The 17,782-nt window shown below is 46.8% G+C and overlaps 1 protein-coding gene and 2 long non-coding RNA genes across 6 annotated transcripts in view; 2 read left to right on the plus strand and 1 right to left on the minus strand.

Annotated features, from left to right (window-relative positions):
• Positions 1–6,391: 6,391 nt before the first annotated feature.
• LOC137415170 (28S rRNA (cytosine(4447)-C(5))-methyltransferase-like) overlaps positions 6,392–17,782 on the minus strand; it is a 98,793-nt gene continuing 87,402 nt past the window's right edge. Inside the window, exons 23-24 of one of the 3 annotated variants that reach the window (XM_078768826.1) lie at positions 8,189–8,255; positions 6,392–8,071 (exon numbers count right to left, since the gene is read on the minus strand). In XM_078768826.1, the coding sequence (XP_078624952.1) occupies positions 8,058–8,071; positions 8,189–8,255 (81 nt within the window). In that variant the 3' untranslated portion in view covers positions 6,392–8,057. Of the gene's footprint in view, positions 8,256–17,782 lie in introns of all 3 variants that reach the window. The other 2 variants (XR_013621525.1, XM_078768823.1) reach the window with 2 other exon arrangements.
• On the plus strand, positions 7,502–9,514 carry LOC137423522 (uncharacterized). Of its 2 annotated transcripts, XR_013621528.1 has the most exons (4): positions 8,844–8,882; positions 9,002–9,100; positions 9,208–9,301; positions 9,400–9,514. It is a non-coding gene; the product is annotated as an uncharacterized LOC137423522 (long non-coding RNA). The 2 variants fall into 2 exon arrangements; XR_013621527.1 differs by having other exon boundaries at positions 7,502–9,100.
• Positions 10,706–11,263, plus strand: LOC137423523 (uncharacterized). Its single transcript, XR_010983729.2, has 3 exons — positions 10,706–10,818; positions 10,907–11,078; positions 11,202–11,263. It is a non-coding gene; the product is annotated as an uncharacterized LOC137423523 (long non-coding RNA).

A 17,782-nucleotide genomic window follows, 5' to 3' on the forward strand; every position in this document is an offset into this window, starting at 1 on the left:
TCTTCATCCCTCAGATCGGCAGTCTGCTGCCTCCTCACTCTCTGCAGACCTGGACAAAATCACAGACTGGGCAAACAAGTGGAACATGTCTTTCAATCCTGACAAATCTCACACTCTTACGATGTCTCTCCGAAAAGACCGACTGGACAACCCTCCCATCCACTTTCTGAATAATCCTCTCCAAGAAGTTCTGTCACTCAAGCTTTTGGGTCTCACTATCTGCCATGATCTTTCCTGGGAAAACCACATTTCAAATCTGGCCTCCAAAGCCAGTCGCCGACTGGGCATCCTCCGTCGTGCGAAGTCCTTCCTTGGCACACCTGAGCTCCTCACCACATACAAGGCTTTCATCCGCAACTCAATGGAATACTGCTCTCCCCTCTGGGCTGGTGCTCCTGCCTCACACCTAGCTCGTCTTCACGCTGTTGAAACCAAAGCATTCAGAATCATTGGAATCTCCCGCGATGAAGCTAACTCCAAGGGCCTCTCACTCACTCACCGCAGGCAGGTTGGTGGTCTTTCCATCTTCTACCGACTCCTCTCTGGCCTTGCCCCCCCAGCTCTCTCTGGGCTCTGTCCCGCAAATATTCCTACAGGTCGCACAAGATCTGCCTGCAACCCTCTTATTGTCAAACTGCCAAAATCAAGACTCTCTGCTCACCTTCACTCCTTCATTCCTCTTTTCTCCCGCCTCTGGAACAAACTCCCTCACTCTCTTCAATCCCACTCCACCCTCCAGGTCTTTAAAACAGCTGTTCACCACCATCTCTTATCTTCCCCCATCCAAAACCTTGATCTTTTCTACCCCCGCTAATTTCACCCCAATTCCACTTTTTTGAAATTCCAACTTCTGTCCTGGAAGTCATTGGTGTCCTTGTGTTTTATACTTCTCCCTCCACCCCCCCCCCCCCTTCCCATGCCTCCTCCCCCCAAGCCCTCTCCCTTCCACACATCTCCCTGCTCTCAAATGTTGTGTTTGTGTGCTTCACCTTCTCTCCCCATCTTGTTTTCCGCTCCCGCTTTTTATATATTTTGTTTGTCTGGTTGATTTGTTTGTGAAGTAAATGTTAGCTCTTTCACGAGCCTCGATTCAGTATACAAAAAAAAAAAAAAAAAAAAGAAAAAAAAGAGAGTCAGATAGATCATTGATGAAGACCAGAAAAAGCACAGGGCCCAGAACACTGCCTTGGGGAACTCCAGCCTGAACAGGAAGAGGAGATGAGAGAAACCCATTCAGGGCCACACGTTGACTACGACTAGAGAGGAAGTCATCTGAAAGGGTGGAAGCAAAGGGAGGAAGAGATCTGAAAAGAAGGGTGGAAGCAAAGCAACCTACAAGTGCAACACATTTGTGGGAACATTGCAACAGTGTTGTGAAGAACTTCCCGAACAACATTTGATTTCCATTGTCGAAAGAATGCCACGAGTGTGTTTGGAGGTTATATCTGCAAAAGGTGGCTACTTTGCTGAGTCAAAAATTTAAAGTAAATTTTGTTAAACAAAATGATTCTATGATTTCTTTTTTATCTCCAATTGTTTATTTGTTCCATGCTTAATTTCAGAGTACATTGAGACATTAAACTGTGTAAATTTCAATAAAAACTGGAAAAATTGAGGCGTTTCTAAAACTTTTGACCGGTCGTGTATATACCTCATTTTACAAGCAAAACCATGCCAATGCACCTGTCATTACATTCACAGATTGTCCACAAGATCACATTCCCATATTTCACACTTTACCTCCCTGGAACAGCTGGTGGTCCTCGGAGTGATGCATTCCGATGCTAAATCGCTTCAGCTCCTCCTGAACGCTCAACTTTGGCCCTCCATTGAATCGCCTCGCAGGCCTCATGGTCCCGCAGCTTTGTTCCTCTCCGTGTACCTGCCTGCCTCTTCGAAATCCCTGTTGCACCACTATAACTCCATTACCAGCTTCATGAACACGGTCAGACAGACAGGGGTAAAATCATTCACAAAACCATTTATTAATTTGTTCAAACACACCTGACTCGCACGTTTGCTCTGCAGGACTTTTCACACCACAAACGTGCCCCTTTGTCCACAGGGGTCCACACCCCGCCCTGTCGCGAGATCGGGACCCAATCCATACACTCCTCCCCCCTCAAACTCAATGCCAGCCCGGTCCCATGCAGTCGGAATCGCAACATGTTCCAATACACCTTTGTTTAATCATTATTATTTAATCGTTCTACATTATTAATCTGGATACCGTACCCTTGTTTGAAGCAGAAGAAACTCTACATACTATCTTCAGCCATGCGATCCCTAAATATCTCAGGGACTTTATCTTCACTATTTAAGAAAGTCGTGTGTGTGTGTGTGTGTGTGTGTGTGTGTGTGTGTGTGTGTGTGTGTGTGTGTGTGTGTGTGTGTGTGTGTGTGTGTGTGTGACTTCACAACCAATCGCATGGTCCTTCTGCCGACAAAGGAAATTCAAATGTCCAAATGGAACAAAACGTGACCCCTCCCTCGCGTGAAGCGATTCGACGTGATGACGTCACCCCCCCTCCCTCGCGCGAAGCGATTCGACGTGATGACGTCACCCCCCCTCAAACTCAGCACGCACACCCTGACCTGACAGCTCAACACACACGTATGACGTATACTCAGCACACGCCGTGCCAGCCAAACACCCTGGTACACGTGCGCCACGGCCCCTGGTGTGCGTCCTGCACCCATCCTTTTTTTTTTTTTTTTTTTGTATACAAGATCGAGGCTCGTGAAAGAGCGAACATTAATCACACAAAACGACAAACCGACACATAAAACATATAACATCGGGAGCGGTAGACAAGATGGGGAGAGAGGGGGAAGGACACAAACACAACATTTGAGAGCAGGGACCGAGAGACATGGACACATCGAGAGATCTGAGAGAGGGCGAGGGCTTTGGGGGGGGGGGGGGGGCATGGGAAGGGGGCGGTGGGAGAGGTATAAAACATATGGACACTGCCAGGACTTCCAGGAAAGAAGTTGGAATTTCAAGCAAGGTGGATCTGGGGTGAATTAGCGGGGGTAGAAAAGATCAAGGTTTTGGATGGGGGAAGATAAGAGATGGTGGTGAACAGCTGTTTTAAAGACCTGGAGGGAGGAGTGGGATTGAAGGGAGTGAGGGAGTTTGTTCCAGAGGCGGGAGAAAAGAGGAATGAAAGAGTGAAGGTGAGCAGAGAGCCGAGATTTCGGCAGTTTAACCATCAGAGGGTTGCTGGCAGATCTTGTGCGACCTGTAGGAATATTTGGGGGACAGAGCACAGAGAGAGCTGGGGGTGCAAGGCCGGAGAGGAGTCGGTAGAAGACAGAAAGACCACCTACCTGCCTGCGGTGAGTGAGTGAAAGGCCCTCAGAGATAGATTCATCGCGGGAGATTCCAATAATTCTGAAAGCTTTGGTTTCAACAGCGTGAAGCCAAGCTAGGTGTGAGGCAGGAGCACCGGCCCATAGGGGAGAACAGTATTCCAATGAGCTGCGGATGAAAGCCTTGTACGTGGTGAGGAGCTCAGGTGTGCCGAGGAAGGACTTCGCACGACGGAGGATGCCCAGTCGGCGACTGGCTTTGGAGGCCAGCTTGGAAATGTGGTTTTCCCAAGAAAGATCATGGCAGATAGTGAGACCCAAAAGCTTGAGCGACAGAACTTCTTGGAGAGGATTGTTGAGAAAGTAGATGGGAGGGTTGTCCAGTCGATCTTTTCGGAGAGACATAGTAAGAGTGTGAGATTTGTCAGGATTGAAAGACATGTTCCACTTGTTTGACCAGTCTGTGATTTTTCCTGGTTTGTTTGACCAGTCTTTTGTCCAAGTCTTCAGAGAGTGAGGAGGCTGCAGACTGCCGATCTGAGGGAAGAGGAATGGAGCGGCAGAGAGTGGAGTCATCAGCAAAGAGATAGAGAGGATTTTCAAGAGAGTCAGAGAGATCATTGATGAAGACCAGAAAAAGCACGGGGCCCAGAACACTGCCTTGGGGAACTCCAGCCTGAACAGGAAGAGGAGATGAGAGAAACCCATTCAGGGCCACACGTTGACGACGACTAGAGAGGAAGTCCGCCAGCCATGCGTGGAGATTTCCATGGATACCAAAGGAGGAGAGTTTGGTGAGCAGAGCGGGGTGCCAGACCGTGTCGAAGGCACGTGATATGTCGAGGGAGACAGCTCTAATTTCCTGTTTGGCATTGAGGACCTCCATCCATTGTTGAGACAGCAGAAGCAGCATGTCCAGAGTAGAGTGACTTGGTCTGAAACCAAATTGATGATCAGAGATCAAGCCATTGGAGAAGAGGAAAGATTTCATATCCGAAGCAATGATGGATTCCATGACTTTGCTGATAATTGGGAGAAGGCTGATTGGTCTGTAGTTGCTAGGATCTGTTTTTGCACCTTTTTTGTGCATAGCGGTGATGTTGGCTGATTTCCAAGCAGATGGCAGTTTACCTTGAGCAAAAGAGAGGGTGAAGAGAACAGAGAGAGGGTGAGATAGAGCGGCAGAGCAGGATTTTAGGACCCATGGGCTGATGCCGTTGGGTCCAGTTGCAGAATCAGAGTCGAGGGTTGACAGAAACTTTTCCACCTTGTCAGGAGGAAAGGACACTGAGTCCAGGATCAGCAGGGTACGACTGGGTATGGTGGGTACAGAGAGGGATGGGTTTGGGACACAAGATTTAGAGGCAAACACAGAGTTGAGGCATTCAGCTTTTTCACGTGCGGAGTCAGCTGTGTAGCCGTTTGAGGTAAGGGAGGGGATGGAGGGGGAACAAACACCAGAAACGGATTTGACCAGACGCCACCAGGATTTGGAAGAGGGAGACAGATAAGAGAGTTCGGTCTTGAGAACGGAGAGATATTGTTTCCTGGCTCTCCTGAGGGTGGACACACACTTGTTTCGGGCTTTGTGAAAGGAAATGAGATTTCCTTCCGTTGGATTTGCTTTCCAGGAGACGAAGGCAAGTTGTTTCTGGGCAACAGCCTCACCACAAGATTCCGTGTACCATGGACGGGAGGAAGGGTATGACAACTGAAGACGAGATGGGATAAATCTGTGCATGAGAGAGAGCAATTTACTTTGGAAGAATTCCCAGGATGAGTTGATGTCAGAGGTGGTAGAGATGGGAGACCAGTCCAGATGATTGATGGCTGCTTGAAGACCGTGCCAGTTGGCCTGAGTGAAATGCCAGACTCGTCGACGCTGAGCAGGCTCCCTGAGGATGGTCAGAGAGATGTCCACTTTAACAAGGACATGATCAGATGATCCGATTGGAGCAGAAGAAGAGCAGCAGACATTTTCAGGGAAGTTAGTCATAACCAAGTCCAGAAGAGAAGATGTTCCGTTGACTGAGATCCGGGTCGGGAAATTGACAGATTGTGTCAGTCCCAGTGAGTCGCAGAAGTCCTTTGCTGAGGAGCCATGGCTGGTGAGAGAGGTACCCACACCCAGCCAACTGGCATGATGACAGTTGAAATCACCACATGTGAGGAAGAGAGAGTTGGGATGAGTAGATAGAAGTTGGTCCATATTATCAGACAGCGAGATGTAGATGGAGTCATCACTGTTTGGTGGACGGTACAACACACATATGAACAAGAGGTGGGAGCGAAGGGGAAGCCGTAGCCAGAGGTATTCCTGGGGGTGAGGTGGAGAGAGTGCAGTGCAGGGCGAGTGAGGAAGAGAGTTTTTGATAAAGATAGCAACCCCACCTCCAGGACGAGGCTCAGGTCTATCATACCGGAGGAGGGAGTAGCCCAGGAGAGATACTAAGGAATCAGAGACATCATAAAGGAGGAAAGTTTCTGTTTAGCAGATCACGTCTGGTTTGACAGAAGCAACCTGTATGGAGAGATCAGTTAAGTTTGAACGAAGGCCCCGGATGTTTGAGGTCCATACCGTTAATGAAGAGGAAGGGGGAGCATCGGATACAGAACAGGGGGGGGGGGGGGGGTAGGGTAAGATGTGGAAGAGGTGGAAGAGGTAGGGAGAGCTGTTGAAGGTGTGTCAGAGATTTCAGAATAGCTCGGAGAAAGGGAAGGATGGGGCGGACAAAAGGTTTGATGGTGATTGGGTGAGGCACAATGAGGTGTTATTTGAGGAGGGGGAAGAGCGAGGCAGAAGGTTGGGGGAGATGGAGGTGAGAGTTGGAAGGGGGAAGAAGCGGGGAGGACGCTTTGAGGAGGGGGAGTGAGAGGGGGGAAATTGAGAAGCAATGAGGGTGGGGAGATTTGAAGGGGAGGGGTGAGGGGGGAGTTTGGGAGGGAAGGGACAAGGGGAGGGATTTGAAAGGGATGGGATATGGGGGAGATTTGGAGGGGAGGGGTGAGGGAGGAGTCTAGGAGGGAAGGGGCGAGGGGGCGTCTTGGCGGGGAGGGGTGAGGGGGTAGTTTAGGAGGGAGGGGGCAAGGGGGGAGATTTGAAAGGGATGGGTGATGGGGAAGATTTGGAGGGGAGGGGTGATGGGGAAGATTTGGAGGGGAGGGGTTATGGGGAAGATTTGGAGGGGAGGGGTGAGATTGGATTTTAGAAAGTGTACAATTTATGGGAAACGAACATTTATTGCAAAATGAGTTTCTTGTGACCTTCGAGTTAAAAATACGTTTAAGGACGCTGGATGGAGGATGGAGTGCAGGAGAGTTTAGGGAATGTAGAAAAAAGGCACTATAGGAGATGGATATTTTTTTTGGGATGAATTGATTTGGTGAGCAAGTCGAAAGCAGCCTTTTAAAGAAGAAGAAGAAAAAGGTGTTATAAAATATGACGGAATACATAACTTGAGGGGAAAGTGTAAACATTGAAGGTTAATAACAGTGAAAACTATCTGGGGAAATGGGGGAGAAACACGTGGTCGAAGAACGAACGAACGAATAAGAATGAATAAACGAATGAGAACAGAGAAGAAAATGTTTTTGTTTTTTTTTGAGTTGAGATTTACACAAGGAAGTAGGCTATGGGTGAAAAGACTGGGAATACAGAGAACGAAAGTTATTGGATCACAAACGACGGACCGCTGAGAGAAAAACAAAGCCTCAAGGTTGTACAGTGTACACTGTACAAGGCCTCAAGACACGACACGAATTAACACGATTTTCAATACAGGTATGAAAGATTTGCACCGAAAAATCTTCGTCGGGACACAATATACGTACAACACCATAAATAAATACAGTTTTAACGAAATTACAAATGGGAACAATCACTTAACTTCGATTTCAAATCGTTCGCGACGCGGCAAAGGCCTTGCTCGCGACACGGCAAACAGACGATCAATTTATGAAAGATAAACACCAAGAAACAACCAAAGTTGCACACAATAACTTCCCACACCGAAAGATAAATACAGTTTCGACAAAATACAATTGTGAACAGACTTAACTTCGAAAAACGTGGAGACCGTGTGGAGCTTCGAAAATCCCTCCCACCGTCTCCGAGATCTCGCGAGACCAATAGCACGATACCGAGTCCTACATCCGAATGACCACCCCAAAACCACAATCACGGCTCGCAAAACAACAATAGTTTTTAATTTGGTCGCTCAAATAAAACGTCACATGCAAATTGGACGACGTATTTCGGAACTTCACTCATTTTATATTCAAACCCAAGGCTGCCCAGCTCAGAGGCGAGCAGGCACATCGACCTATGAGCAGCTTCCCTCGGATCCAACAAAAAAGGAGGAATGTGGGTTGAACTCGCTGCTCGCTGAAATGAAAAGAACAGGTCGACTATCGGCGACACATTACAAACAATATTGTACAGTAGCAGTGGAGTTGCCCCCAGGGCATGCGGGCTGCTGAAAGTACACAAGGAAGGGGTTCCTCTACATCTCATTATCTCATGCATCAATGGACCATCATATGCTTTGTCTAAGTTTCTTTCCAACATCCTGAAGCATTTGGTGGGAAAAACGAAGCGAACTTTATGCAACAGCTCGGATTTTGTTCAGACAGTGAAGCATGTAACCATCAAACCGCACAAATCCATGGTGTCCTTCAATGTGGTGTCCTGATTTACTCACGTGCCCATAGCTTTGTCCGTGGAGGTGGGTGGTCTGCGTGTATTAAAGGACGATTGCTGGAAACAGGTGGGCAGCATGTTAAATGACTCAAATGTGTGTCATCTGCTCAGTGCCTGCCTGTCCTCCACTTATTTCCTTTTTAACGGGATATATTATAAACAGGTGTTTGGTACCGCCATGGGCTCTCCGGTATCTGTTGTGGCAGCAAACATGGTGATGGAAGACTTGGAGGAAAGGTACCTGTAATGAAATAAAGGTTAAAGGAGAACGGAAACGACCAAAACAACTTTACAGATTTCGAAACATAAACATATCTTAAACACTTCTATTGAGTTCATTTCACAAATATCTTCGCGGTTTTATTAGAATTTGTCAAAATATCGCCGAACAAGCAAAATCAGTTTTGTCAAAACCGCAAACCGGAAATTACGTTTGCGAAGTAACCCAGTTTTTCGTTCTTAAAGCCTTGTTGGCTTCGTGACGATCAGAACATCGCTTTGTTTTCGTTACGATCAGTTGGAATCATGCCCAGTCGTTGTGTGGCTGCTGGTTGTTCTAATTGTCCAAGTGAAACTGTCTCCGTTTTCAAATTCCCGAAGGATGTTAAGCTGAGAGATATTTGGACGAAACAAGTTCAGAGAACACGGCCGAAGTGGATGCCAACTTCATCGTCGGTGTTATGCAGCGAACATTCTGAGCGCTAGTTTCAATAAAATCCCACAACTTAAAGCAAGTTTGGGATTTGCTGTACAACATAAACGGGTGCTCATTCCCTCAGCTGTACCGTCTATTTTCGTTAGTTCGGCAGAGAAACCAGATAAAAATACACGCAAATCGAAAGCTGCAGAAAAACTAGCAACGAAAAGGGTGAGTTGTGTGGCTTCTGTTTGTTTACATTTGACATTTGGTGACCTATATTCGAAATTTCTATCACTACATGCAGGTGAAATTGTGGTTTGTGATACATATTATTTATTTATTCACAGGAAGTTTCATCACTTCTCAAAGTAGCACAACCTGCTGCTACAACTTCTACATGTGATCAGAGCCAGGCACCTGCTGATTGTGAGGCTGTGTCCAGTGAGGTTCGTCACTTTGTTACAAATAATAGCCACAGCATAATTCTTGTTTTTGCAATTTTTTAGCGAAGTAATCGCATAACTAATGAGAAATATGTATGGTTTATTTCCAGGTTCAGTCAACAGAGACATCTCTTCAGCCTTGCACCAGACGACACGTGCGTGTTCAGGTGTCACAAACCAAGCTCGGCACTCTTAAACACAAAGGTATTACTTGCTGTATTATTATTAATATGCTTTTTATGATTCTATTACTTTTCACTTGTTAATTGTTTTGATGTTTAATGTTTGCTGATGACTTCCAGGTTCTCAAACTGATGTGCTCAGCCATGTGTCACACATTGGCACACAGACTGAGCCACTGCCAGGCCACTGTGTAACATGTGGCCATCAAAATGATGCTGTGGCAGCTGCTGGAAGAGATGTCGGCTGTGACAGCCCTGCACCTCTTGATGAGAGTGATAACGACTACCTGCCTTCATCTGCTGACGAGACTGACGACAGTTGCAGCTCCGAGCAACAGACTCCTGAGACAAACAATGTCCTCGACGACACAAAGTATATAGTCTTCTGGAGCAGCTTGCTGCGACTTTTCAAGTTGGTGCGCTGCAGCTGGTGTGGAGAGACGGGTCTCAAGGTGGATCATAACACAAACGGCACCATGTTGCTGGTGCATTTTCAATGTGGTGTATGTTCTCTGACAACAGAGTGGAAGAGTCAGCCTTATATAGGCAAGTCACTTGCTGGCAATATCATTTTGTCAGCTGGCATTCTCATGTCAGGTGCTGTACCAAGCAAGGTACTCAAGGTTCTCCACCATATGAGAGTGGCAGGAATTTCATCGAGAACTTTCTCGCGACACCAGAACATGATGCTTTTTCCTGCCATAAAACACGTTTGGTTGGAGAACAGAAAGTGGCTCGTGGCATCCCTGCAAGCAGAGCGCAGAGGTTTGATGTTTGGTGGGGATGGACGCTGTGACTCGCCAGGACACTCGGCGAAGTTTGGCTCTTATGCTATCATGGAGCTGGTGGCCAAAGTCATCATCGATGTTGAGCTTGTTCAGGTAACATCAGCAGATATATGCCGACATACACATAGAACTAGTGTGGGTACATAGAATATTGGTTGTGGACAATTTAAGTTGACTTAGATGTTCTCAACACACGATTATGTTTACAGTGCAATGAAGTTCCAAGCTCATGCCACATGGAGAAGGAGGGGCTGAAAAGAGTGATGGCATTTCTGAGCAAAGAAGGCCTGTCCATAGACACAATGGTCACGGACAGGCATGTCCAGGTTAGGAAATGGATGAAGGAAAATGCACCTGAAGTCAAACACCTCTTTGACGTTTGGCACATTGCAAAAGGTGGTGAACGCTTTTACATTATAAAGCTGTATCGAACTTTGTTCTTTCTATGGGAAATATGCATTTTTCCCGTTCTCTTTTCTTGCAGGTGTTAAGAAGAAATTGCTATCTCTGTCAAAAGAGAAAGAATGCCATGGAATTGTGCAGTGGATGGCCAGCATCATCAATCACCTGTACTGGTGCGCCAGCTGCACACCCCCCAGGACAGCCAGACAGACAGACACCATCACTGCAAAGTGGACATCCATCCTCAACCACCTTGTCAATATTCATGTACATGATAACCCTCATTTCCCTTCATGTGCACATGCTCCACTGGTTGGGAGAGAAGCCAGAAAACAGTGGTTCCATCCATGTGAGTGATAAATGTTCATGTTATTGTCATAAGATTATTGACTAAGTTTCATTTAGTGTTGCATATTCACATGTCATGCTTATTGCAGGTACTCCAGCAATGGTGAAGCTGGAGAAACTTGTGCGTAGCCCTGCTCTGCTGAGGGACATGAGACAGCTGTCTGGTCAAGAGCAAACCTCCTCTCTCGAGGCCTTCCACAGCCTCCTCAATCACTTTGCACCCAAGATGTATTCCTTCTCCTACCATGGTCAACTGAGCAGGTTTTTTAAATTTTATCATTTATTGATTTAGAAAGTTATAGATTCTTGTGTGACGTACACACGTCACAAATTATTTATGTTATGATTTTTAGAACTCTCCTCGCAGACATGCATTTTAACGAGAATGCTGGTCGAGAACAGCAGAGGACTGCGGCAGGACAGGCACGATATGCCATCAACTTTCCAAAGTGGAAGAAGGGAGAGTATTCTGTGAAGAAGATTTTGAAAGACCCTACATATGGTACAAATTTCAATAATATTCTCCAAAGTATGCTCTATTCACTGAAGAAACAACACTGCATGATTACACATTTGATTAAAATTCTTATTTCATGGAAGAACTTTATATTGCAACAGACATTTATCTTGCACAGTATTATTCTCATGTTTGTGATTGCAGAGTACGTGAGAGAGATCATGGAGGTAGTTGTTGCACAGTGCACAACATCAGCAAAAGACAGACAGACACCAAACATTGATCAACCGCCTGCGCTGTGTGCTGGTGTCAGTCATCCAGCCAAGGATGAAGCTGTCGCTCTGCTCCAGAGCCGCTTTGCAGCCTCTAATTCTTCTGCTGTGGATGTTTGAATCCCACGTAGTCTGCAGCTGGGAAATGATGACGTATTTTGTTGACCACACATGACGGCAATGGCACACGATTGTCTTTTCCGAGATGACCCCAACACAAGCGGACAAACTGACGATACGCTACAAATATGTATCTCCTGAAACACAAATTTCCAACCGTTAGAAATCTCTTATTAGTGTTACATCTTGTGGAAATACGTATGTTTTGCTTATACTTACATTATGCTACCAGCATGCCAGTAGGTGATAAGGGCAGATGGTTAAAATGTTACTTTCTAAGTCAATTCTTATAATCTCCGAGAATTTCTGTTGGTCAAACAAATTGTCGAACCTGTTTACATCCTGTCTGTGGAAATCCCTTGCCAATTATTTGCACAAATACTTTGCCAAACCCATGTGACGTCACAAAGGTTGTATTTCTTTTTCATCCCTAATTGCCTTTTAGCTTTCTATACCGCCAGACTTTTAATGAAAAGATACATTTTTTATCATGATCTGCTGTTAACAAGAATTATTTAAGTGATCTAAAATCATGTCGGTAGCACTTAAAAATGCATAAATGTACATAGTAATGTATAAATGTATAAATAAATGTATAAATGCACTAAGTACTCCCACACCCCTCCCCTCCAAGACTCCCCCTCGCCCTCCCCTCCAAGACTCCCCCCTCACCCCTCCCCTCCAAATCTCCCCCATATCCCATCCCTTTCAAATCCCTCCCCTTGTCCCTTCCCTCCTAAACTCCCCCCTCGCCCCTCCCGTTCAACTCTCCCCACCCTCATTTCTTCTCAATTTCCCCTCTCTCACTCCCCCTCCTCAAAGCGTCCTCCCCGCTTCTTCCCCCTTCCAACTCTCACCTCCATCTCCCCCAACCTTCTACCTCGCTCTTCCCCCTCCTCAAATAACACCTCATTGTGCCTCACCCAATCACCATCAAACCTTTTGTCCGCCCCATCCTTCCCTTTCTCCGAGCTATTCTGAAATCTCTGACACACCTACAGCAGCTCTCCCTACGTCTTCCACATCTTACCCTACCCCTCCTCCCACCTGTTCTGTATCCGATGCCCCCCCCCCCTTCCTCTTTAACGGTATGGACCTCAAACATCCGGGGCCTTCGTTCAAACTTAACTGATCTCTCCATACAGGTTGCTTCTGTCAAACCAGACGTGATCTGCTTTACAGAAACTTTCCTCCTTCATGATGTCTCTGATTCCTTAGTATCTCTCCCGGGTTACTCCCTCCTCCGGTACGATAGACCTGAGCCTCGTCCTGGAGGTGGGGTTGCTATCTTTATCAAAAACTCTCTTCCTCATTCGCCCTGCACTGCACTCTCTCCACCTCACCCCCAAGAATACCTCTGGCTACGACTTCCCCTTCGCTCCCACCTCTTGTTCATATGTGTGTTGTACCGTCCACCAAACAGTGATGACTCCATCTACATCTCGCTGTCTGATAATATGGATCAACTTCTATCTACTCATCCCAACTCTCTCTTTCTCATATGTGGTGATTTCAATTGTCACCATGCCAGTTGGCTGGGTGTGGGTACCTCTCTCACCAGCCATGGCTCCTCAGCAAAGGACTTCTGCGACTCACTGGGACTGACACAATCTGTCAATTTCCCAACCCGGATCTCAGTCAACGGAGCATCTTCTCTTCTGGACTTGGTTATGACTAACTTCCCTGAAAATGTCTGCTGCTCGTCTTCTGCTCCAATTGGCTCATCTGATCATGTGCTTGTTAAAGTGGACATCTCTCTGACCATTCTCAGAGAGCCTCCTCAGCGTCGACGAGTCTGGCATTTCACTCAGGCCAACTGGCACGGTCTTCAAGCAGCCATCAATCATCTGGACTGGTCTCCCATCTCTACCACCTCTGACATCAACTCATCCTGGGAATTCTTCCAAAGTAAATTGCTCTCTCTCATGCACAGATTTATCCCATCTCGTCTTCAGTTGTCATACCCTTCCTCCCGTCCATGGTACACGGAATCCTGTGGTGAGGCTGTTGCCCAGAAACAACTTGCCTTCGTCTCCTGGAAAGCAAATCCAACGGAAGGAAATCTCATTTCCTTTCACAAAGTCCGAAACAAGTGTGTGTCCACCCTCAGGAGAGCCAGGAAACAATATCTCTCCGTTCTCAAGACCGAACTCTCTTATCTGTCTCCCTCTTCCAAATCCTGGTGGCGTCTGGTCAAATCTGTTTCTGGTGTTTGTTCCCCCTCCATCCCCTCCCTTTCCTCAAATGGCTACACAGCTGACTCCGCACGTGAAAAAGCTGAATGCCTCAACTCTGTGTTTGCCTCTAAATCTTGTGTCCCAAACCCATCCCTCTCTGTACCCACCATACCCAGTCGTACCCAGCTGCTCCTGGACTCCGTGTCCTTTCCTCCTGACAAGGTGGAAAAGTTTCTGTCAACCCTAGACTCTGATTCTGCAACTGGACCTGACGGCATCAGCCCATGGGTCCTAAAATCCTGTTCTTCTGCTCTTTCACTCCCTCTCTCTGTTCTCTTCACCCTCTCTTTTGCTCAAGGTCAACTGCCATCTGCTTGGAAATCAGCCGACATCACCGCTTTGCACAAAAAAGGTGCAAAAACAGATCCTAGCAACTACAGACCAATCAGCCTTCTCCCAATTATCAGCAAAGTCATGGAATCCATCATTGCTTCGGATATGAATTCTTTCCTCTTCTCCAATGGCTTGATCTCTGATCATCAATTTGGTTTCAGACCAGGTCACTCTACTCTGGACATGCTGCTTCTGCTGTCTCAACAATGGATGGAGGTCCTCAATGCCAAACAGGAAATTAGAGCTGTCTCCCTCGACATATCACGTGCCTTCGATACGGTCTGGCACCCCGCTCTGCTCACCAAACTTTCCTCCTTTGGTATCCATGGAAATCTCCACGCATGGCTGGCGGACTTCCTCTATAGTCGTAGTCAACGTGTGGCCCTGAATGGTTTTCTCTCATCTCCTCTTCCTGTTCAGGCTGGAGTTCCCCACGGCAGTGTTCTGGGCCCTGTGCTTTTTCTGGTCTTCATCAATGATCTCTCTGACTCTCTTGAAAATCCTCTCTATCTCTTTGCTGATGACTCCACTCTCTGCCACTCCATTCCTCATCCCTCAGATCGGCAGTCTGCAGACTCCTCACTCTCTGCAGACCTGGACAAAATCACAGACTGGGCAAACAAGTGGAACATGTCTTTCAATCCTGACAAATCTCACACTCTTACGATGTCTCTCCGAAAAGACCGACTGGACAACCCTCCCATCTACTTTCTGAATAATCCTCTCCAAGAAGTTCTGTCACTCAAGCTTTTGGGTCTCACTATCTGCCATGATCTTTCCTGGGAAAACCAAATTTCCAAGCTGGCCTCCAAAGCCAGTCGCCGACTGGGCATCCTCCGTCGTGCGAAGTCCTTCCTTGGCACACCTGAGCTCCTCACCACATACAAGGCTTTCATCTGCAGCTCAATGGAGTACTGCTCTCCCCTCTGGGCTGGTGCTCCTGCCTCACACCTAGCTCGTCTTCATGCTGTTGAAACCAAAGCGTTCAGAATCATTGGAATCTCCCGCGATGACGCTATCTCTGAGGGCCTTTCACTTACTCACCGCAGGCAGGTTGGTGGTCTTTCCGTCTTCTACCGACTCCTCTCCGGCCTTGCTCCCCCAGCTCTCTCTGGGCTCTGTCCCCCAAATATTCCTACAGGTCGCACAAGATCAGCCTGCAACCCTCTTATGGTTAAACTGCCAAAATCAAGACTCTCTGCTCACCTTCACTCCTTCATTCCTCTTTTCTCCCGCCTCTGGAACAAACTCCCTCACTCTCTTCAATCCCACTCCTCCCTCCAGGTCTTTAAAACGGCTGTTCACCACCATCTCTTATCTTCCCCAATCCAAAACCTTGATCTTTTCTACCCCCGCTAATTTCACCCCAAATCCACTTTTTTAGGTGACCTTTGACTTCTTTCCTGGAAGTCCTTGGTGGCCTTACGTTTTGTCCCTATCCTGCCTCCCCCCAGGCCCTCTCCCTCCCACACATCTCCCGATGTCCCTGCTCTCAAATGTTGTGTTTGTGTGCTTCCTCCCCTTCTCTCCCCATCTTGTCGACCGCTCCCCTTTTTATATAGTTTGTTTGCTTGTTTGTCTGATTTGTTTGTATGATAAATGTTAGCTCTTTCACGAGCCTCGACTCTGTATACAAAAAAAAAAGAAAAAGAAAAAAGTGTTTGAATTTACATTTTAACCCTCGGGGGCCTGAAGGGCCGATCAATTGGCGCACAGCACAGCTTATTGCATCAGCCCTAGGGCCCAGAGGGTTAAATATAGTTTGGGGATGATGTGTAGAACTTACTCATGTTGGTTTCTTTGTGATGGCCCGTGCTTTCCATGATGGTCAATGTAGGCGTAGTTAGCTGTTTGCAGCACATATGTGTCAAAACAGCATGGTGCAAAACCAGGGTGGTTGATAATGCATGAAAGTACTCCAGCGTTTTCTATTTCCTCTCTAACTTTAGGTATCTCCCTGCAGCACTTGCACTCATTCACCTGTGGCATGGCCTCACAATTACCACAACTGCACCTGTTACTAAAGCTTGTACATGAACACTGCAACTGATACACCTGCAGTGCTGCACTAAGTCAATAAAGTCGTATTTCGTTTCTGTGTTTCTATCCATTTCTTGCCTCACGGCACCGAACATTAATTAAAAAATTAGTTATGTATTCCATTGACCAGAAAAAGAAACTTTTTCAATTAAAAGAGACATAAAAATGAATACCATTCAGTATTTTGGAGGCGCCCGAGATCAAAATCGATCGCCATTGTGTCTGTGTCCTACGATTTCTCTTCTTCACCCTCTGGACGGTATGGTTCGAATCTGTATGGGAGAATCGAGTGTGATTCCCCAAGATTATTAACTTTCTCTTCATTTTCCGCATCAGATTGGTCAGAAATATCGCTGATATCCAGACTTACGCAACGATCGGAGTCGGTGTCTGCCATTGTTTACTATTGCGCAGTCACATCAGCTTCCTCCGATGACGTCACATCGTGGAGGGCAGATTATCGCGAGATGCTGGCCGGCGCGAGAGAAATCGTCTGCTATTGGCATTTTAAAACTCGGATATCTCACGATTCACGCATGCTGGAGCAACAATTTTTGCGCCAAACTTAATCTTTTTTGTTGCTACAATTAATTAATCTTAAGCATTTGATGTCTATACTCATGTCCGTTCTCCTTTAACGTCCACAAAACTCATGCCAGCAGACGGGACACCCGGCTTAATGTCCTTGTGAAGCACCAACCCGACAGTTTATAGGAATATGGGAAATCCAACATCGATGCATATAGATAGACAGCTCAAAGGTAAGATGCCTCCACCACGATTTGCAGCACCCTGTCACACTACATTAATCTCACTGAACATTGACACATCCCGAATTAACATGCAGGTAACAGGTAGGTAATTTCGACCAGGTAGTGGCACTGGCACACAATGAGAAACTCATTTTCAGAGCTTCCGGTGAGATCTTAAAAGACAACGTTCCGCTTTCCGTACCCACCAAGGTGTACTACAGGTAAAACCTCTCTGCCACTGCCAGCACTGCACCAGAACGGCAGTCCTTTGCTGGGCAGCTGTGTGGTTTCCAGAATCGCATCTATAGTATAACACGTCTTCTCTTGAGCCAGTTTGGATCGCTGATCTGAAATACCTCTCCCAGCGAGTCTAAAGGGTATTTTGCTGCTCTGCGAATCCTGTGTCTGCACAGGGTGTATGTTTGGCCTGTATGGCGCTAGCAGCCCCTTGGCCTCCGCCATTGCCGACTCAGTCTATCTGGCGATGGTTATAGCTTTCTGTAATGTCAGTCCCGTTTCTAGCAGTAACCGCTCTCTAATGTGAGGTGAGTTTGTTTTCTCGACCAGCTGGTCCCGGATCATTTCGTCTGCCCGCTCTCCAAACTCGCATGTGACGACCATCTCCCTTAATGAGGCGATGTATTGTGCCGTAGATTCGCCATTTTCCTGACCACGTTGCCGAAATTTATATCGTTCTGCCACGACATTAACTCTTAATAATAATAATAATAATAATAATGCATTTATTTTATAT

The sequence above is a fragment of the Myxine glutinosa genome, unplaced genomic scaffold (assembly GCF_964187855.1).
Source record: "Myxine glutinosa unplaced genomic scaffold, kmMyxGlut1.1 SCAFFOLD_574, whole genome shotgun sequence".
Lineage (NCBI taxonomy): Eukaryota > Metazoa > Chordata > Myxini > Myxiniformes > Myxinidae > Myxine > Myxine glutinosa.